This window comes from Prunus avium, chromosome 3 (assembly GCF_965620075.1).
Source record: "Prunus avium chromosome 3, drPruAviu1.hap1.1, whole genome shotgun sequence".
NCBI lineage: Eukaryota > Viridiplantae > Streptophyta > Magnoliopsida > Rosales > Rosaceae > Prunus > Prunus avium.
In genome coordinates, this window is record NC_142286.1 from 37,506,704 (window position 1) to 37,528,037 (window position 21,334).

At 38.3% G+C, this 21,334-nt stretch overlaps 3 protein-coding genes across 3 annotated transcripts; all 3 read left to right on the forward strand.

Annotated features, from left to right (window-relative positions):
• The first annotated feature begins 3,098 nt into the window (after positions 1-3,098).
• Positions 3,099-6,590, forward strand: DND1 (Cyclic nucleotide-regulated ion channel family protein). Its single transcript, XM_021950473.2, has 8 exons — positions 3,099-3,333; positions 3,432-4,089; positions 4,435-4,650; positions 4,743-5,065; positions 5,168-5,279; positions 5,382-5,618; positions 5,707-5,793; positions 5,883-6,590. Exons 1-8 carry the CDS (start codon positions 3,296-3,298, stop codon positions 6,369-6,371), a joined length of 2,160 nt encoding a protein of 719 aa, XP_021806165.1. The 5' UTR covers positions 3,099-3,295; the 3' UTR covers positions 6,372-6,590.
• A 1,025-nt stretch (positions 6,591-7,615) lies between these two features.
• Positions 7,616-10,955, forward strand: PTEN1 (Calcium/lipid-binding (CaLB) phosphatase). The gene is made up of 8 exons (XM_021950193.2): positions 7,616-8,079; positions 8,163-8,465; positions 8,590-8,766; positions 8,952-9,065; positions 9,334-9,522; positions 9,883-10,119; positions 10,358-10,459; positions 10,557-10,955. Exons 2-8 carry the CDS (start codon positions 8,187-8,189, stop codon positions 10,695-10,697), a joined length of 1,239 nt encoding a protein of 412 aa, XP_021805885.1. The 5' UTR covers positions 7,616-8,079; positions 8,163-8,186; the 3' UTR covers positions 10,698-10,955.
• A 3,791-nt stretch (positions 10,956-14,746) lies between these two features.
• Positions 14,747-21,054, forward strand: LOC110750073 (U-box domain-containing protein). The gene is made up of 16 exons (XM_021950338.2): positions 14,747-15,872; positions 16,425-16,629; positions 16,839-16,990; positions 17,085-17,358; positions 17,541-17,693; positions 18,143-18,346; positions 18,425-18,537; positions 18,620-18,734; positions 18,848-18,937; positions 19,041-19,244; positions 19,339-19,434; positions 19,565-19,687; positions 20,080-20,172; positions 20,301-20,465; positions 20,548-20,637; positions 20,726-21,054. The coding sequence occupies exons 1-16, from the start codon at positions 15,043-15,045 to the stop codon at positions 20,903-20,905; spliced, it is 3,087 nt and encodes a 1,028-aa protein (XP_021806030.1). The 5' UTR covers positions 14,747-15,042; the 3' UTR covers positions 20,906-21,054.
• Positions 21,055-21,334: the final 280 nt, after the last annotated feature.

Genomic DNA, 21,334 nt, shown 5'->3' on the forward strand with positions numbered 1-21,334 from the left:
GATAATGAGTCCAAACAAATTGTTTTTTTTTTAATTTTTTAAATACAAGTGATTGGGGGTGGTTTACGCACAAACATTCTTTTCTGGGGATTTTGAACTTCTGTCCACAGAATTTGAAGCCAAAAAGCTCAATCAATTGAGCTATACCATACCGATTACCGACCAAACAAATTGTTAAGTTTAATTGCCCTTTTGTTGGGAACTAATTATTGATGATACCTTTTCGTGATACCTTTATTTGAGTTTCAACTTCTACAGGGCACAGCCGTGCATCACGTTTTGCTTTTAACTAGCAATGTGACAAAAGACATCAATAGTTTCAAAAATACTTATGTGCAGGAGGGTAACGGCATGCATCGATCCATGCTTTTCATTTTGCTCTTTTCATTTCACTTTAAGACATTGACAAAAGATTCTCGAAGAGGCTGTAGATTTTAAAGCTAGATGTGATTTGCAAAAATGAAAACTACATGATCCCAAAATGTAGCTTGTTTTTTGCAGTTAATGAAGACTACATAGTTTGTCACCTGCGTTTTGGCTTCGTATGAGAAGCTTCCACTCGCAAGCAACTCGGGAGAGAGCTCACAGTACACAAGCTATATGTTTTGCATGCACACAGAGGAAAGGGTTGAGGGAAGAAAGCACTCTCGTTCGCAAGCTTTGAGAGTTTTTTCTCTTTTTTTTTTGGTTCAAAAGCTTTGAGATCTTTCACACTAAGTTTTTATTGGATTCTGGTTTCAATATTATTAACGTTCAATTTAATCAATTAACAAGATTAATTATTATCGCGTGAGAAAAGAAAAACGTACGTAAGAGTAAAGTAACAGATAATTTCTTGGATGGATGCAGAAAAAAAAACAGAAGTTGCAAAGTAATCAATAAGGTTAATCAGCTTTAAACAATGAAAGATTGAGATGATATTGATAATTTTGTCATTAGATCTCAGACACCTATTTGCATCTTTCTAATTAAATTGATGTATATAATATGATTGTGATTATGACACTTGACTTACCAAAAGCATGATATCAATGTGAACCTATGCTTGGATTTGGATTACCACCTTTTTTATTTGATCCCTTTCTTTGCATTCATTCACACACAATATCTTAATACAATCTGATGATTCTGATTAGTGTTGGGTCTGACTTAATATTCCTAGAAAGGAATATTTCATTCGTTTATGTATAATTAGTTACTTTCTGAATTCACGTACAAATAATTAGAGACGAGAGACGCCAATGGACGACACCTTTTTATAGAATCGTGTGGGAACAAGTCTAAAAAAGAAAATGAAATCTTGGAGCCTACAAATAAATGATTCTCATTAAATTTATATATATCTATTTTCCTTAGCCATACAAAAGGGGAAATAATTGATCGGATCAAACCCAACAGGACGGTGAGATAATATGAGAGATCTGATGAGAGGGTGTGGTGGTGATTCCGCCGGCCCAGCCAATCAACCATCACCAAATTGAATTATTGTTTATATTTTATATTTATTTTTTGGGGGTATATTAATACCATCAATGATGCATAAGGATACTAAGACCGACTTTCAACTCAATGATTGTGCTCTCATCTTTCTAGTTAAATCATATCGCCTATAGGGCATATGCCCCTTGATACGTTGTGTGTAGGATTTTTTCTTAATAAAACCTAGACAATTAGGATTTATATCTAATTTTGCATTTTTTTTTTTAATACCAGGGATAAGGAGATTTCTCGCATACACACTACCAAAGTGTCATAGGGGTTCGAATATGAGTTCTTAAATCAACAAAGAAACTATATAACAAGTTCTTAAATCTTGAACATTTAAAAGAACAAGTTCTTAATTGAATCCAAATCTTCGTAGCTGGTTAAGAAGAGAGAAGGGAGTTAGGTCGATTAAAAGTAATCGAAAATTCTTGAATTTTAACACAACTAAAAATGGGTTTGTTATTTGTAAACTTTCACTAATTCAATCCAATTGAAAACTTGTCTTAATTCATTCGACCTCAAGATTGTTACATACAAAATTGTAAGGGTCCAGGCATTATCCATATATTATAAAAATGCAAACTCCCATGAATGTATTAATACAGAAAATCTATAACCAGAAAGAGAAAATGATGCTTATTAATTTCATGAGTGACCCTAATTTCACAAACAAAAAGTGATACTTTCTAAGTTGATTATTTCAAAATTTGGGACGCCTTGAATTTTAATTGGACACTGCTTCTCTTCTTATTTGGAAGGAAGTATTCATACTTCCTGTAAAACACACTCTGACATGTATATAAAAATAATTCATAAAAAATACAAAAAGATAAATCTCTACATATATCAAATTGTGATTGACAAAAAAGTAAAGTAAGAGTTCTTATTTCTAGGAAAAGAGGCAAGTATTTTTCATTTTAATTTTTAATAGAAAGGGATGTTTTTAACTTTGATGTGCGACATGCAATTCGGGGATTGTATTTTGGGCTTAAGTTGGCTTGGGATAAAGGTATCTCTAATCTTCTTGTTGGGATGGATGTTGCAGTTGTTGTATCACTTGTTCAATAAATTGGTACATTGAATTGTCACCCTCTTGCTGCGTTCGTTCAAAATTGTTTGTGTTCTTATGAGGCGTATTGGCAACTGTCACTTTGCTCATGTTTACAGAGAAAAGAATTTTGTAGCAGATTGTATGGCTAATTAACTAGAGCTTTAATTTGGATATGGGGGTTTGTTATTTGGGTGAGGCTCCTGCCTGAGATAGTTCTTTCTTGGCAGATGATTTATTAGGTGTTGCTAGGCCTCGTTTAATATGTATTAGTTAGTTGTCGTTTCTTTTTGAGGTTTTATCCTCCTTATCTCATTAAAAAAAAATAGATATGAACCGTAAAGTGTAAAAGTGCAGTTGTTTTTATTTACAAATTCATATGATTTTACAGTGTAACCTTAAAAAAACAAAAAAAGTAAAAAAACAAAAAAAAAGGTGGTGGTCCTGGAAATATCGGCGGTGATAGGGATTGAACAGTCATGGACCCCATGAACAGTGGGAAAAGCCAGTTCACCACGTTCCCCCTTCCTCAACCCTCTTCATGTGCTAGCTGACACAATTCACAATTGACGTTCTCTTCCTTCTTCTTATTCTTCTTCTTCTTCTTCTTCCGTATATCCTCTTTTATATAATTAATTTCTTCCCTTCAAAACTCACTAAATAAATACGCCCCATTCACTCACTCACTGTATCACTCTCACTAACTCGCTCACCCAAACCCTCCCTCTCTCCCATGGTTGCCCTCTCTTCCTCGCCATCGCCATGCCCTCCCACTTCTCCTTCTCCTTCTCCCTCTCCAGGTTCATCTACTAATTACACCTCCATACATAATTACCTGCTTCATAGCTTAATTAATTTAGTTAATGAATTGCTTACGTGTATATGCATGTACATGCAGATGGACCAGAGCTCTCCGGCGCCAGAGCTCTCGAGCCGACGACACCGACAACAGCCACAACAGCAACAGCAGCAACCTCAACAACATCGAAGACATCATCAACGCCCCAATCTCCAACTCCGTCGAGTGCTACGCCTGCACGCAGGTGGGGGTCCCAGTCTTCCACTCCACCAGCTGCGACGGGGCTCACCAGCCCCAGTGGGAGGCCTCCGCCGGCTCTTCCCTAGTCCCCATCCAATCCCGCTCCGACCTCAAAAAGGGCCTCTCCCGCGGCCGCCCCGCCGGCCCCTTCGGCCATGTCCTCGACCCCCGCAGCAAGCGCGTGCAGAGGTGGAACCGCTCCTTCCTCCTAGCGCGTGGGATGGCGCTGGCAGTCGACCCGCTCTTCTTCTACGCGCTTTCCATCGGCAGGGGAGGGACCCCCTGCCTCTACATGGACGGCGGGCTGGCGGCCATCGTCACGGTGCTGCGCACGTGTGTGGACGCCGTGCACCTCTGCCACCTGTGGCTTCAGTTCCGGCTGGCGTACGTGTCGCGGGAGTCGCTCGTGGTCGGGTGCGGGAAGCTCGTGTGGGACCCACATGCCATCGCCTCCCACTACGTTCGGTCCCTCAAAGGCTTCTGGTTCGACGCCTTCGTTATCCTCCCCGTTCCCCAGGTGAGTGAGTCGCCGGTGCCTCTACCTTTGTCTTTGCCTTTCGTCGTCTTCGAACACTCATGTCTTTTATCTAATTCCCAAATTGCCCTTGAGTCATTGCCCCTGTTTAATTAGAGATCAATTAATCAATGGATAAAATTCAATTTTGGTTTGGTGGTGTTGATAATTTTTGACTTGGGTTCAGAAGTGTTTATATACTCTCGGCACTTCCTTTATGCCCTTTCCTTTCCTGTAAAATAATTTGTTGATCAGAAGTTGCAAGGTTTGTTTTCTTGGTACCAAATTGCAGAGAAATTGAAATATTTTGGCTGAATAGTCTCTCTCTCTCTCTCTGTGTTCTTGCAGGCTGTATTTTGGCTGGTTCTTCCAAAATTGATCAGAGAAGAGAAGATTAAGGTGATAATGACCATTCTTCTCTTAATTTTTTTGTTCCAATTCCTCCCAAAAGTGTACCACAGCATCTGCTTGATGAGAAGAATGCAGAAGGTAACAGGCTACATTTTTGGCACCATTTGGTGGGGTTTTGGCCTCAATCTCATTGCCTACTTCATTGCCTCTCACGTAAGTAAAATGATCAAATTACACACTTCATCTGAAATCTCTATCACTTCTTGATGCTTAATTAAAATTTCTCCTTCTTTTCATGCTTTCAGGTTGCCGGGGGGTGCTGGTATGTGCTCGCGATTCAGCGCGTAGCTTCATGCCTAAGGCAACATTGTGAATTGAGTGCCAACTGCAATCTCTCTTTGTCTTGCTCAGAGGAAGTTTGCTACCAATTTTTGTCACCGCTGGGCACGATGGGAAATCCTTGTGGAGGCAACACAACAGCAAGTGTGGTGAGAAAGCCCCCATTGTGCTTGGATGTCAATGGAACATTCAATTATGGAATCTATCAGTGGGCTCTTCCAGTCATATCTAGCAACTCACTGGCTATTAAGATCCTTTATCCCATCTTTTGGGGTCTAATGACTCTCAGGTTTCTTGTTCAACAAGTAAACTTTTCAATTGGAAGTCTGCTTTGCTTCAAATTCTTGGACAATATATCTAATTGTGTCCCTCTTCTCTGTATCAATTGCAGCACCTTTGGCAATGATCTTGAACCTACAAGTCACTGGCTAGAAGTTATTTTCAGCATATGCATTGTGCTCAGTGGCTTACTTCTCTTCACTTTGTTGATTGGGAACATTCAGGTGACTTGCAACATCCATAATAATGTAACATTTTCTTTTTGGATGCTAAGTATTTTTTAAGGCCAAGTCTGACTATGAGGACTTGAAAATGCTGCAACAAAGGTATTTCTGCATGCGGTTATGGCGAAGAAGAGAAAAATGCAGCTGAGATGCAGAGACATGGAATGGTGGATGAGGCGAAGGCAATTGCCATCCGGTTTGAGACGAAGAGTGCGCCATTATGAAAGGCATAGATGGGTTACAATGGGGGGAGAAGATGAAATGGACTTGATCAAAGACTTGCCTGAAGGGCTCCGAAGGGAAATTAAGCGCCACTTATGCCTAGACCTCATAAAAAAGGTAACAGAAAAGAGCATATTCACATTCACAATTATATAAGATACGCATAGTACATAATTCATAACTTGTACTATTTACTTATATGCAGGTTCCCCTGTTCCACAATTTGGATGATCTTATTCTTGACAACATTTGTGATCGAGTTAGGCCACTGGTCTTCTCTAAAGATGAAAAGGTACCAACTTCATCATCTGCAGAGTGATTTAATTTCTACCCTTTTCAATTTACATTTCAAATCACATCATTAACATCTAAGTAAAACAGATAATTAGAGAAGGAGACCCTGTTCCAAAGATGTTATTTATTGTGCGTGGACACATAAAGCGTAGCCAGAGCCTAAGCAAAGGCATGGTGGGAACCAATGTGCTTGAACCAGGAGGGTTTCTGGGGGATGAGCTGCTCTCCTGGTGCCTTCGCCGACCATTCATAGACCGCCTGCCAGCCTCATCCGCAACGTTTGTTTGCCTTGAATCAACAGAAGCATTTGGCCTCAATGCAGATGATCTGAGATACATCACAGATCACTTCAGATACAAATTTGCCAATGAGAGGCTCAAAAGAACAGCAAGATACTACTCTTCCAATTGGAGAACTTGGGCTGCTGTGAACATCCAATTCGCTTGGCGCCGCTACAGGCTGAGGACTAACAGAGGTCCTGTGATCCCTGTGGTGCAAAATGGAGGCACTGAGCAGAGGCTGTTGCAGTATGCTGCAATGTTCATGTCACTTAAGCCACACGACCACCTTGAATAATTAGCTTTATATAGCTGATACCACATTTAGGCAATAAAATCTTGTTCATGTAGAGGAATAAAATTATTTGGACCACATTTTCAAACCGTGTTCTAGACCATTTACTCTGGTTACACCCCAATTAAAGAATTGGTCTGAAAATGTGGTTCTATGTAGCATTAGTGTATGTAATTAAAATTGTTCTCTAGTAATATCATCTTTAAATGGTAGTGTTTGATATATCATGAATGAAACAAATGACTGTCATCTCTAAACTATAAACAACTTGTTTAAGATTCTTATTATAAGGGCTTATAACTCAAGTAGTTAACAAATTAGTGATGAAGTTGGCTATCCAAAGGAGAAAAACTTAGTAATAATATTATTTTGATATCTTCGGCCAATAATGCTATGTCACGTGAAAGTGTTATCACATATATCATATAGCATTATTGGCCGGAATAGCAAAATAGTGCTATCCCTATTTTATGAAAGTCTTTCTCCTATCGAAGGACCCATCCACATTAATTTTCCGTCCTCTTTTTCCTTCTCCGGTCAGGCTTCACAAGTGTAACAAACTTGATATTTGTATGACATGTTACCATTTTAGCTGAGTAGTACATAAACAAGTACGTGGATGTTGTTTACTGAAGGATAAAGATGTCCTCGTGTCGTAAGCGAATACAGGGTATACATCATTATGTTCTTTAGTTGTTTTGGAGATTGAGGGAAAAAAAATGACACAGCAACTTCCCTCTTTAGTCCCCACAAAAAACTACGGAGTTTCATTGTCGCGGTCATAGCAATTCACCCTTAATTTTCTTTACTTTCCATTTCATTGTGAAATTGCTTCAATTTAATGATATTATTATTATTATTACTTACGAACGAATTGAAATCATATGTGCAAGGAACAAGCACAATGCATTGACCAACTGACCATCTGGTGCGAATATAATGTTAGTAATATACAAAAAATGCATATTTGTATGAAAAAAATGGAAAAATTGTATAGATTTTAAATGAATCATTTAAAATTTTATGGGACACACAATTCCTCCAATTGCAAGTCGTTACTTACTTATGGTCATATACAAATATTTTTCCTCATTTGAGATTTTGTTTTTGTTTTTGTTTTTAAAAAAAAGGATAATCTGCCAAAACAAATGTAAGCTCAACCTTACTAGGTTCAGAAACTAGTAGCCGTTATCGAACCTGAAAAACTAATTTACCAAATCCAGCCAAACAGAGCCTAAGAATTTCAGTTAGGCCAGAAGAGTCCCCAACGCCCAAAATTCCCGCCAATCCCAACGGTCATAATCAAAAGAGCCTCCTTTATGTCCCGATACATACACATGGCCCTAAGTTCTCGCCCAATTTTGCTCCAAATTTCATTTTAGCACAACAATTTTGTTCTACATTTGGGGCTGAGAAACCCAGCCCCCATTTCCACTCCAAATTTAGCTCAACTTTCCAACCCCAATCAGCTTCTCTCTGCCCCTATCTCTCTCTCTTTCTCTTTCTCTACCAACGAAAAATGGAGGTCATCATCGCCTCCCGGCCACCTTGACCCCCACATTTTCTTTTTCCTTTCCCAAAAGCTCATTCTAGGGTTTCTTCCCCCAATCTTTCATTTTGGGGGGTTTTTCATTTTTTGCCCTAGAATTTGCTTCAGCACTTGAAGTCCCTTTAACCCAATTCATCTCAAGCTTCATGTTCAGCTCTGCAGGTACTTATTTTGTGTGTGTGTGTGTTTAAGCAATATTGGTAATTCTTTTGGTGGTTGCTGATAAATGGTGATTCTTTGGTCAGGTAACATAGTACTCACAAGTAAAAATGGGGTTGAAGTTTTCAAGGCAAGTGCCTGGGAAGATGGAAAGCCTGACCATACAACACAAACTGATCAATTGCCTGAGTAAAAGCTTTTACATCCGTAACTTGGTGTCGAAGCAACGGCGGCGAATGCTTGTTGCTGGTTATGATCTTGACATGACCTACATCACGGATCGCATATTGGCAATGTCATTCCCTGCAGAACGAATGCGGGCAATGTATCGTAATCCTCTCTGGCAGGTCAAGTCTGTGCTCGATATGAGACACGCAGATCATTACAAGGTACTGCATTTTTAATACAATAAATGCCCTCTAAATTTGTTTCTGTAGTTTTGGTTCCAGTATATAATTGAGAATTTTTCTTGTTAAATGTTGATCTTTCTGTGTGTGTGGGGTGTTTTCGCAGATCTATAACCTTTGTATCGAAGAAAATTATGATCCATCTCATTTTTATGGTCGCGTGGAGAGGTTTCCTTTTGATGACAATCATGTTCCACCTCTTGACATGATGAAGCTCTTCTGTGAAAATGTGGATTCATGGCTTTCGCACGATCCAAAGAACATTGCTGTTATACACTGCATGGTACAGATATATACTAAGCCAGAACAAATCTAATTTCTTAAGAGGTTTTGTTAACTTTGTTCAAGTGTCATATTTATATGTATTCATAGTTTCAAAATTTAAATGTCCTTAACCTTAGTTGATCTGTTGTTGCTTAATCTTAATCATAATATTTGTGTTTTTTGATCGATATGATTTTGCTGCAGGCAGGTAAAGGTCGAACAGGCTTAATGGTATGTGCCTACCTAGTCTACTGTGGGATCTTAGCAGAGGAAGCTCTTGAATTGTATGCTCAAAGGCGGACCATAAATAATGAAGGAGTAAGTCATATTAGGTATAATACAAACAATTTCTGACAGAATGTTAGTATAACATAATCTGTACGTACAATAATGACAAAATTAGAAAGCATCCCCTTCTCATCTTTAGTGACAGAATTAGAGTCTACGCGTTTCTTCCCATTGAGAATTTAAGTCATTTAACACTCTTGGAAGAGAAGGATGTGCAATTCCTTGCTGCCAATTTACCACTCCGTGATGATCATGTTTACACTAACAAGCACATTGTGGTTCATATCTACTCGAACAGGTCTCAATACCAAGCCAACGCCGTTATGTAGGATACTGGTCACATTGTCTTTCTTTTCATCCTGAAGTTGATGATGGACCTCCCTCTGTGAATTTACCTCCGCCATGTAGCAGAGAACTGCGAAGAATCCGATTTTATGACACAGTTAACATTGACAAAATCTTCTTTGTGGTCTCGGAGTTGCAAGAGGTACGCCATTTTTGCATGTTCTGATTACCTTGAATCTGCATGCTATGGTTTGCTTCAGGTCTTGATCAATGGTTAACAAATTTATCATTTCCTTTAAAGTTCATGAAAATCTAATAACAATTGGATACTTATCAAGTTCTATGACCTCTGACCAAAAAAAAAAAAAAAGATCAAGTTCTATGACCAGTTACAAATCACAATGTACTATAATGTGGTTAGCTAGTCACTACTGTTGAGCCAATCGGTTATAACCTTTTAGTATTGATCAATGAAAATGTCCTTTGAATTGATTCTTAGTCATGTTATCTGTTTTTTCTTTTATGTCTACTGACAAGAAGCTTTTGAACCATTTGTTAACAGATTTCCGGTCAGATTTATCGTCCATCACTAGAAGTTGCTAGGAGTTCCTGCAAACAGATTAAGAAAGGATATCAGAGAACAAGCAGTCCTCGATATTATCTCTCTTTCATTGAAGGTGATGAGGAAGACAAGAAATCAGAACAAGAAGAGCCTCATGTTGTAGTTCAAATGGATACAGAAAGTTCCATCCTATACCAGAAGGCCTGTCTTGAATATTACTTTGATAAGCCTGTACAGGTAAGGCATTGGTTCTTGCAGTTTTCATATATTGTGACATTTAAGAAGGAAACTAAAGAAGAAAACAAACTATTGTGGATGGTTACACTTTGTGGGGAAGGAATTATGAAATAGAATTTCAAGAACAAAACTTATTTGAAAGTTCACTTTTCCAATGATGTTATGTTTGTTTCTAAGTTTGTGAGCCTTTCCATTGTTTAATATACAATCTGAGAATGCATCATATTTGCTTGGAAAGGTAACTGGAGACATACGTGTCATATTTTATCAAAAAATGAATGGAGGGCGTCTCTTCTATGCTTGCTTTAACACAGCTTTCATCAGGAACAGCTTGCTACAGGTCTCAACTTCTTTCTCTTTGCAGCACTTTACTATAGTCCCGCATGTAAAATTAGAAATATGATTTCATCTTGTGTTGGTGTTTTGGATCCCTACAGCTCACTTTGCCGGATTTGGATAAAATGGGGAAGAAAGGAAGATCGATATGTGGCCCTGCCTTCTGCTTGGAGCTGCTATTTGGTCCTGCCAATACTACACAATCATTCTTAAATACATCTGATAATCGTGATTTTCTATAAGTCTCAACACGGGATCGTTTAATAGGGAGAATGACTCTCATTCTGACTCACAAGCATTGATCCACTTGATAAATCCCTGCAGTGTTTCGGAACTGAAACAATAGTCTACATACAAACAAAATCATTGTCCTCCTGCATTCTTGCCATCTAATTTTTCATTGGCAGAAAAAAGCAATAGGAACAAGAAAAAGTTTTGTATCATAGTACTATCCAGAGCATTTTCCAGATGATGATATATATATATATATATATATATATATATATTAGTTCAGTTTGGCTTTCTTCTTTTCATTCTACTTATAGATTGACTTATGATCAATCAAATCAAGCATTTTATCAACTTATGCTATGCATGTCACAGACAAATGGCCTAAGTAGAAGCATTTTTTCATAGAATTATAACTTGACCATCAGTCTTCACTTCCTTTAGCTGTTGACAGACAAAAGGGCGACGTTTTTAAACCCATGGTGAATCCGGAAGCATCGTCATTGGTCCAACTCCACTCACCATCATAATAGAGTTTCCCAAATGGATCGATTACCATCTTCTCCAGCTTCGTCGCCGTTTTCAGAACACAGATGGAAAGCTCTACCTCGTACCAGTTACCTTGAACCGTGTTGATAGTAACACTTTTCAACTGATCATGCGAAAATCCAGAATCAATGTTCCTTATCTCCGGTTGGTCCTAGTAGAACTGTGGTCCCCACCTTGCCTGCAAAAATTTGTGCATTCAATTTGGTAGAATGAGATGAGAGATTAGTATTGAGAGAATCCCGTAACACCAAAAGAATTGACAACAGATATCATTTGCACCAGACTTGAAACAATTTAGTTACTGATGGTTATCACAAGTTCTGGCAGAAGAGGTGTTGCCTTGAGAAACTTTAGAACCCACACGAGTTCATTGTCTTTGCTACTTTTTTCAGGCCCATGGACAACCAATTCCAGTTGCTTGAGGTTTCTAAATGTTGGTAAGCTTTCTGGTAGTTCCTTTACCTAAAAGGACATGAAAATTAAGGTTTAAAAAGGGATGCAAATATTGTCACACAATATAACTATTTTGGAGCCTTAATAGCAGCTCTCTCATGCATTATCTAAAAACCAATCATCAGTCACCAGATCATCCTCCATGAGCCAATAAAGAGTCTCGAGCTGAGGAAAGGATGCGAATCGGGTCAGTGCATGAGGGAATGCATTTTGTACCATGTGGAGGTTTGATGGAAGATATGTGATGAATATTTCCACTGTATTCAAAGGATGCAAGATTTACTGCAGAAATCTTGATAGTTGCTGGATCATTAAAACAGTTGAGCACTTTTAAATCATTTAAACGAAGTGATGGGCCATCAACAATCAGAGATGAGCCAATGCTGCAGCCAAGTAAGCTCAAGCTTTCAAGGAACAAACAAATAGAGAACATACTTGCCATAAAAACTTCATCCACAGTGACCCTTTCCGGATAAAGAGTTCTTAATTGCATGAATCCGTCAAAATCAGGAGGAGGCCTTAGAACACATCTGCTCAACCTCAAATGCTTTAGAGTTGATGATGTGGCCAATTCTGATCGGAAAAAATAATGTCGTTCATCCTCGAAGTACGAAATAAGTGAAGATCAAGCACTTCAACTCCCCTTAAAATTGCAAAACTAATCCATGCATTAAGGGTGTCAGCTGATTTAGCATCCAAATAGAAAGCCACTTTGAAAGAGTCTTCCTTCTCACCACGGTACATGTTTCACAAAAATGTTAACTTTAGAATTTGGTGTGACATAATTGCTTCCAAAAATGTTTGGAATATTGAATTCGAGGTCTCGTCTTGTTAGTAACTTAGTACGTGATCCAACCAGAGCTGCCTCCACTGGCGGTAGATCATGCTTGTACCGGCTGCTTCTTTTATGGTTAAGAATGAAACTATGAATGAAAGAATGCTTTCAGGAAGTTCATTAATCCAATCCTTGCTCTCAATCTCCGTTACCTACAAGAATATTCAAGAAAAGCTCAGTAAATATTACCCTTGATCATATATCCTAGAAGACATGATTAAGCAGTAAACATAGGTTTTGCACTTCCATTATTAGTAAGATTGACAGAAAGAACTTTGACATGGATCCAAAAACAGATAAAAGCATCAAAAGATTGATTCGGCACGAGTATGTTTTGCCATCTCTTCTTGAACCTTACCTTAGGTAATATTCCACTTTGGTCCATTGGCCTGAGATAGTTGAAATCTTGTGGACGAAAAGATTGAAGTTGCAGAAGATGCAGGTGTAAAAGCAAGGGTTTTAGTCTTTTAGAGAGAGGTTAGGATTTAGGAACACCTCTTCCTTTGGAAAGAAAAACCCTTGCTGCATTACCCTAGAGTGCATGGAGGTTTTGAGTTCTGAATATGTAGAGTCAAATTCAAGAATGTGATTTTGGGTATATCTAAAATTCCAATTAACAGATATTACTCAATTTATCTAAAATTTAAACCACTGGATAGAATGCAAATTAATTTGTTTGTTATAACATTTATTAGCTACAGAAAGCCATAATTATAACACTTACTTAGCTACTGCATTAAGTAACATAGAGAAGCTAAATTCTAACACTCATTTAATTACTGAATCAAGTAAAGCAGAGGATCCAAATTCTAACACTTATTTAGTTCCTAATCATCAAAATCACCATCTTAATTATATTTCGTCCCTGTTGTTAACTTCCACCTCGTTGTCGTCTGCCCACAGGAATACACGTTGACGTATGTATGGATGCACATCAACAGGAACGTTTATCTCCATATACGTCCCATGTGTTTTGAGTGCATCTTTAAATTCCTCGAAGAAATTTGATGAAATCACTTCTTCCAGAACTTGCATTTTGCGCCTCAATGTTTTCCACGGTGGCTAAGTAAGTTTCAGCTAAGACTGATCTAAGGAACTTGGAATCTAATTGGCTTATCATCTCCAAAAGCCTCCCTCGCTTCATTCACTTCCTCTAGTGATAAAATCTCAACATTATGATATTAGCTCTGTTCCATTGTTGGAAATTAAAGAAAAATAATTTATTTCTTCTTCTACTAAGTGTTTGAGAAGAGAAGCTGCTTTGTATTTGCATTTCATGCTTTTATGGTGCAAGGATGGGTCATTGATATGCGATGAAGTTTTATATTTGTCATGAGATTCAAGCCATTGATAACATAAGGCTCATTACATTTGGATGTGTTGACCGTTGGATGACCAGAAATTCGACCACAATTGATTTGGCATGTTGATCTAGAAGCATTGTTCTGCTGTTAGAGTTTGCCTACACAGCAAAAAGCCCAACAACATATTAACAACTGAGATTAAATTTGTAATCAAAACAGTGTTGGATATATATAACTATCAAGGACCTCATGGTTGTCACTTATGGTTAAATATCAAGTGGCTATAAGGTTAAAGCTATGTCTTAAAGTTAGAGCTTACTATTGGGTTTGAGAAGTTGATCTTCAGCATAACTAAAACCAAATTTATAAAGGACTCACTTGTATAGTTGTTTGGAGCAATTGCTCCTCCCAAAAAGGTTTTGGATTCGAGTCCTAGCATTCGTGTTGTGCGTGTGAGTTTAGTATATTATCATTCCCTCTCAATAGGAAATGTCCTCAAATAAAATAAAAAAACACCTAATTTTGTAACTAAGCAAAATAATGACTCATAAAAGAACCAATATAAAATTGATGATGTGTATTCCACGTCATTCGGGACTCAAATTTGGTATTCTTAACATTACTCATAATAAAATAGAGTTTGATCGAATCCAATAATAATTGGATGTGACTCAATGTAATATATAGTTGCTTATTGTATAAATTAAAAGGTAAATATATACAATAAAATAAGGAAATTACTGAAGTCGGTCGGATCATTATTGAGTATGGTTTGGTTTGAAAGTTGAGTTCAATGATCTGACAGAAAAAAAAATGCAATCCAATTATGAATGGATTCGGATTAGGTTGACCCGCCCCGAATTCAATCCTTTACATAGTGCTACGAAAAAACAACCGGGTCCAGAGGTGAACCGGTGCCGGTTTACCGAGCTATTCCTACTTCTCTCCCAAGTTCACGTTTTGGTCGGACTAAGTTTGTTCTGCCTAAAGTAACTCCTAAGTCGTCCCAAATTGTTCTAAGTCGCAGACCATCAAAACCTCTGTGTTGTTGTTTCACAATGGCCACTGCTCCCATCTGTTTATCTCACTAAAAACTCTAGCTTGTTCTTCCATCATCACAATAAAGCCAAAATCCAGATACCCATCTGTTTGTTTCTCGGGAAAATCCCACAGGGAGAGAGCCCAGATTGGTATATCTTCCATTCTAGAGAAGAAAAAATGGCGACCCCGAAACCCCAGAGGTCCCAGGAGGAGTTGGAGGACATAGTCCTCCGGAAAATCTTTCTCGTATCGCTGACCGATTCCTCCGAATCCGATTCCCGAATCGTTTACTTGGAGATGACTGCAGCAGAGATTCTGAGCGAGGGCAAAGAGATGAGGCTCACTCGGGACCTCATGGAATCGATTCTAGTTGATCGGCTTTCGGGCGATTTTGCCTCTGCTGAACCGCCTTTCCAGTACCTCATCGGGTGCTACAAACGGGCTTATGACGAGGGTAAGAAAATAGCTGCGATGAAAGATAAGAACTTGAGGTCTGAATTGGAATCTGTGGTTAGACAAGCCAAGAAGCTATCGGTTTCGTATTGTAGGATTCATTTGGGGAACCCGGATTCGTTTTCCAACCCGAATAAGTCAAATGCGTCGCCTTTATTGCCCTTGATTTTTTCAGAGGGTGGGGGCTCAGTTGATGGGTTTGGAGGTAGTGGTAGTGGTGGGGGAATCCAGTGCCCACCTGGGTTTTTGGATGAGTTCTTCACGGACCCGGATTTCGATAGCTTGGACCCGATTTTGAAAGGGTTGTATGAGGAACTTAGGGAGATTGTGCTTAAGGTTTCGGCCCTCGGAAACTTCCAGCAGCCATTGAGGGCTCTGTATTTTTTGGTTAAGTTACCAGTTGGTGCAAGGTCTCTTGTCAATCACCCTTGGTGGATTCCCAAAGGGGTATACTTGAATGGGCGAGTTATTGAAAGGACTAGCATTTTAGGTCCTTTCTTCCATGTCAGTGCTCTGCCGGATCATCCAATTTTCAAGAGCCAGCCTGATGTCGGGTGAGCGAATTATTGTGTTTATTGTTTGCATGTTTGTAGATGGTGCTCGTGCTTTTGTGGGGCGATTGCTTGCATTTTGTTGTTGTTGTTGTTATGTTCTTTCCTTGGTTGGTGGTATATTAATATAGGAAAAGAACAGAATCAAAATCTTGTATGCTGTGTTGTTTGCTTTTTTTTAGACTGTAGAAGACTGAGGCTCCCTTCAGTTGAACCTAATGTATCTGTTTGGCTTGTTAAACTTACTTTTTCTCCTTTTAAAGAGAAAAACAAGCAAGTAAGTATAAGAGTCAATTTGCTTGTCTGCCCTCGCCCCTTCTCAAGTTTGGTACTGTGGTTAGTGAATTAATTTGTCTTTGGTTGATTAAAAGAAACTGAACCATTTATGAAATTGGTAGATCTATCATGGACCATCTATGTGCATATTGTTTCCTTTGACATTGCATTCTATACTCTCCTTCTTTTTTAGTTAGTAGTTCGTTTTTTTTCTTCTCTTTATTGTTAAATAGGAAAGGTTTCTTAATGCATTGGTTCTCTATTGAATGATTACACCAGGCAGCAGTGCTTTTCAGAAGCTTCAACTCGGCGACCAGCTGATCTGCTCTCTTCATTCACCACAATTAAGACAGTCATGAATAATTTATATGATGGCCTTGCCGAAGTTCTTCTCTTACTTCTGAAAAATGCAGACACCCGTGAGAATGTTCTTGAGTATCTTGCAGAGGTGATCAATAAAAACTCATCAAGGGCTCATATTCAGGTATTTCCTTTGATCATTTGAGGTGAAAATAATGATGTTGCTTGTGACAAGATTGTTACTATGGCCAGTAAAACTACAAGACAAACAATTATTTATTTTTTGGTCTTGCCTGAAACCTTTTCCTAGTGATTTATCTTGTCAATTTTTAGTAAGAATTTTTTTGGATTTGTATGTTATAAACATTTAGTCATTTGTAACTATGGTCACAGGTGGATCCTCTTTCATGTGCAAGTTCAGGCATGTTTGTCAATCTCAGTGCTGTCATGCTTCGTCTTTGTGAGCCGTTTTTAGATGCAAACTTAACAAAAAGGGACAAAATTGATCCAAAATATGTATTTTACAGTAACCGTCTGGAGTTAAGGTGAGGACTTCTTGATTAGCGGACATATATTTTCTCTTCTGATCTCTTGTCAAGATTTTGCAAATGCTAACCATTGTTTATGGGCGTATATTAGAGGGTTGACTGCACTACATGCATCATCTGAAGAAGTTACTGAATGGATTAACAAAGATAATATGGGGAATCCTGATGGCTCTAGACACAATGGCGATGGTGAAAATCGCCTTTTACAATCTCAAGAAGCCACCAGTTCCGGAAATAGTGTCAACGTGAACCCAAGCAATGAAAAAGCTAAATATTCATTTATTTGTGAATGCTTCTTCATGACTGCAAGGGTGCTTAATCTGGGTTTGCTGAAAGCATTTTCTGACTTTAAACATTTAGTACAGGTAATTGGGGTGTGATTTATATATTGGCAGACATGCAGTACCACACACGATTAGTAACATCTTATTGCGTGCTATTTCATGATTTAGGCAATTGGTGTACTTCATGAACTTTGTTTTTCTTTACAAATTGTTATATGTAAATGATGGGTGGAAAACTTATATTTTAAAAATACTTAATCCAGGATATTTCAAGGTCTGAAGAGACTCTCTCCACACTCAAAAACATGCAAGGCCAGTCATCTTCTCCACAGTTAGAGATGGATATAGCTCGCCTTGAGAAAGAAATAGAGTTGTATTCACAGGAAAAGCTTTGTTATGAAGCTCAGATACTAAGGGTATGTCCGAACTCTGTGCGCACGTTTGTGTTTGTGTTTGTGTGTGTGTGTGTGTGCATGTGCATATTGTGAGGTCATACACTTTTTTTTGGGGGTAAGTTCTTGTGGGGTTATACTTGGTTTTCCTAACCTTTTAGACTTAACCTTGTCTTTATTTTTGCATGGGTGTTGAGGCATGGAGACCTATTAAGTGCTAATCATATTATAGTTGAATGATGGTTGGGTGTCCATTCTAGTCCTTGGCATTTGCATTATTTTTAAGGAAGCCTGTCTATGGTGGTTCTAGGCTCAGGTTGTTTTTAACGATTCAATGAAAGGATAAAAAATGCTTTCATCAATAAAATGTGTCATATGCACTTTATTCATCTGATGTGTATGTTGGTTATTACTTTTTAGTAGCCTTATTTTGATTTCCATTACAGATCCTTAAATCTGATTCTTGTCTTCAGGATGGTACACTTATACAGAGTGCTCTTTCTTTCTACCGATTGATGGTGGTGTGGCTAGTTCGCTTGGTTGGCGGATTTAAAATGCCTCTGCCCTTAACTTGCCCTACGGAGTTTGCTTCTATGCCAGAGCATTTTGTGGAAGATGCCATGGAATTGCTTATATTTGCTTCCCGGATTCCCAAAGCTTTGGATGGGGTCTTGTTGGTAGGATTGTTACATTTATCCAAAAATATTCCCTTCATGCTTATCTTCATATTTTTTAATTTTCTTTTTTCTGTGCAGGATGATTTTATGAACTTCATTATAATGTTCATGGCAAGTCCAGAATATATCAGGAACCCTTATCTAAGAGCAAAGATGGTTGAGGTCTTGAACTGCTGGATGCCTCGCAGAAGGTGGTTTAATGTCTCCATTTTATTTCACATCCTTTGATTTTGAAATGACTATTAGGCATTTATTTTTTCATTTCCTCTGCAGTGGATCATCTGTTACTTCTACCCTATTTGAAGGGCACCAACTGTCTCTTGAGTATCTTGTGAGGAATCTCTTGAAGCTATACGTCGACATCGAGTTCACTGGTTCTCACACACAGGTGAGTGCTTTTATGTTCATGTGTATGTGATATTGAAGGACATTAATTTAAATTCACTTTGCATTATCATTTATTACCTTGTTGATTGGTGCGTTTGCTTTTCCACTGTGCAGTTCTATGACAAGTTTAACATCCGCCACAATATCGCTGAACTTCTTGAATATCTGTGGCAAGTCCCTAGTCATCAAAATGCTTGGAAACAGGTAGAGTAATTTCATTGAAAGACCTGTTACAAAATTTCTCTGTCACAATTCTAAGTTTTCTATATACTTTCTGCACTCTGCACTAACTTTTATACTGTTCCAGATTGCTAGGGAAGAGGAGAAGGGCGTTTACTTGAATTTCTTAAACTTCTTGATCAATGATAGCATCTATCTTCTGGATGAAAGTCTTAACAAAATTCTTGAACTCAAAGAACTAGAAGCTGAGATGGCAAACACTGTAGAATGGGAACGCAGGCCTGCTCAAGAGAGGCAGGAGAGGACCCGCCTATTCCATTCTCAAGAGAATGTCAGTTTCATCTTCCCTCAGCCCAAACAACAACCACCGTAGTGTTATTTTCATGAATTAAGAGTAGCTAACCAAATGAATACTTGTGTTATAGATTATCCGAATTGATATGAAGTTAGCAAATGAAGATGTGAGTATGCTGGCATTTACTACAGAACAGATTACGGCTCCTTTCCTACTTCCTGAGATGGTATAAACTCTCTCCTGATCTCTCTCACACACATTCCTGCAGAGACATGTTATCACTCTGAAATGATAGTTTGTTACTAAATGAACAAGTAGTTCACGAGGTTTATCTTGTTATTTGGTTTTCTTTCCAGGTTGAAAGGGTGGCCAGCATGCTCAATTACTTTTTGTTGCAATTAGTAGGCCCTCAAAGAAAGTCTCTTAGTTTGAAAGACCCTGAGAAGTATGAATTCCGGCCAAAGCAATTGCTTAAGCAGGTTGGATTAAAATTTGTGAACTTATGTGTTTTGGGCTACCATTTATCAGGCTTGATGAAATAGTAATTGTGCTACCATTTCTAGTAATAGTTGTCCGGTCATCAGCCCATGCGTTTGGTAAAGCTGTTGGTGACACTGACAGAGCTTGTGAAGTGTGAACTTTAATTTTCCACTTATGGCATCAAAATGAAAGATGTAACACTGTTTTGCCTGGTTGATTTTTCGACCCATACATAGCAATATTAATTTGCAATTGCATGGCATTGTTTTGTGTTAATAACTCTGTACTAATTAATTTTGTATGGAACTTGTATATAATAAGCTGTTAGCCTGTTACTACACAGATTGAAGAACACCACTGACCACCTTTTTTGTTTTGAATTTATTTGAAGATTGTATACATATATGTTCATTTGGCGAAGGGTGATACAGAAAATATTTTTCCAGCTGCCATCTCAAAGGATGGTCGGTCGTACAATGAGCAGGTACTTAAGATGAGGCAAAGCTTTACTCAACTTCTGTGCAATTATTATTATTCTGGTTTCTAGTTGTCTTCCAAGAATATCATTATGTTTGAGTGGAAGCAAACTGATGTCATTGGATATTTCTCCAGTTGTTTAGTGCTGCAGCGGATGTCCTAAGGAGAATTGGAGAAGATGGGAGGGTCATACAGGAATTTATCGAGCTTGGTGCCAAAGCCAAAGTTGCTGCTTCTGAGGCCATGGACACTGAAGCTGTTCTCGGGGACATACCAGATGAATTCCTTGATCCAATTCAGGTATGTTTTTTTGTGTTTGTGGGTAGGTAGGTAGGTTGGAACGCGGCTTTGATTATAAATATTTGTATTTCCTTTCTTGCAGTACACTTTAATGAAGGATCCAGTTATCTTGCCTTCTTCAAGAATCACGGTAGACCGACCTGTCATCCAAAGGCATCTTCTTAGTGATAATGTACATCATCAACACTGCTAATTAATCTTGATCTTATGAAATGGATCTCCTATTGCGTGCTAATTTATGTACGTAATGTGATTTGCAGTCAGATCCATTCAACCGCTCCCATCTTACGGCGGACATGCTGATACCAGACAATGAATTGAAGGGAAGAATACAAGAGTTCATTAGGTCCCAAGAATTGAAGAAGCGCGGGGAAGACCTAAGCATGCAGAGCAGCAAGGCAACCATACAGACCACAACTAGCGAAATGCTAATTGATTAGGAGGATATAAGGTTAATATAATAGGGGATGATTAAGATTTATAGCCTTTGGTGGAAAGTAACAGTGGAGGAATTCTCCAATAGGTTATTGTAACTATAATATATTATAATATATTATTTAGCCCGCTAATGATCCTATATAATGTTCTACTTGTCTTGTAGATAAAACTATGACTTATTCTTGATGCTCCGTTTAGTTTGCATAAAAGATTTGATGGGAAATCATTTTCCATGTTTGGTAATGCTGGGAAAGTAACTAGATAATATCACTTTATTTTCTTTTCCATGTTTGGTTTGCGTAAGAATGAGAATCAAACTTTGTAAGAATGAAAATATCACTTTAAGGGTATGTTTATGTATCAGTAATGGGTATGGGAGGAAAGAGAATGATTTCCATTCCTGACTTTCCCTGTGTTTACTTGCAATCAGG

Coding starts and splice junctions, on each gene's coding strand:
- LOC110750073 (XM_021950338.2), top strand. CDS start 15,043: ATGGCGACCCCGAAACCCCAGAGGTCCCAGGAGGAGTTGGAGGACATA. Junction 16,991..17,084: donor AGTAACCGTCTGGAGTTAAG/GTGAGGACTTCT, acceptor GGCGTATATTAG/AGGGTTGACTGCACTACATG. Junction 19,688..20,079: donor CAAAGCAATTGCTTAAGCAG/GTTGGATTAAAA, acceptor ATTTATTTGAAG/ATTGTATACATATATGTTCA.
- DND1 (XM_021950473.2), top strand. CDS start 3,296: ATGCCCTCCCACTTCTCCTTCTCCTTCTCCCTCTCCAG. Junction 4,090..4,434: donor TTATCCTCCCCGTTCCCCAG/GTGAGTGAGTCG, acceptor GTGTTCTTGCAG/GCTGTATTTTGGCTGGTTCT. Junction 5,794..5,882: donor TCTTCTCTAAAGATGAAAAG/GTACCAACTTCA, acceptor TAAGTAAAACAG/ATAATTAGAGAAGGAGACCC.
- PTEN1 (XM_021950193.2), top strand. CDS start 8,187: ATGGGGTTGAAGTTTTCAAGGCAAGTGCCTGGGAAGATGGAAAGCCTG. Junction 8,466..8,589: donor GACACGCAGATCATTACAAG/GTACTGCATTTT, acceptor GTGTTTTCGCAG/ATCTATAACCTTTGTATCGA. Junction 10,460..10,556: donor TCAGGAACAGCTTGCTACAG/GTCTCAACTTCT, acceptor GGATCCCTACAG/CTCACTTTGCCGGATTTGGA.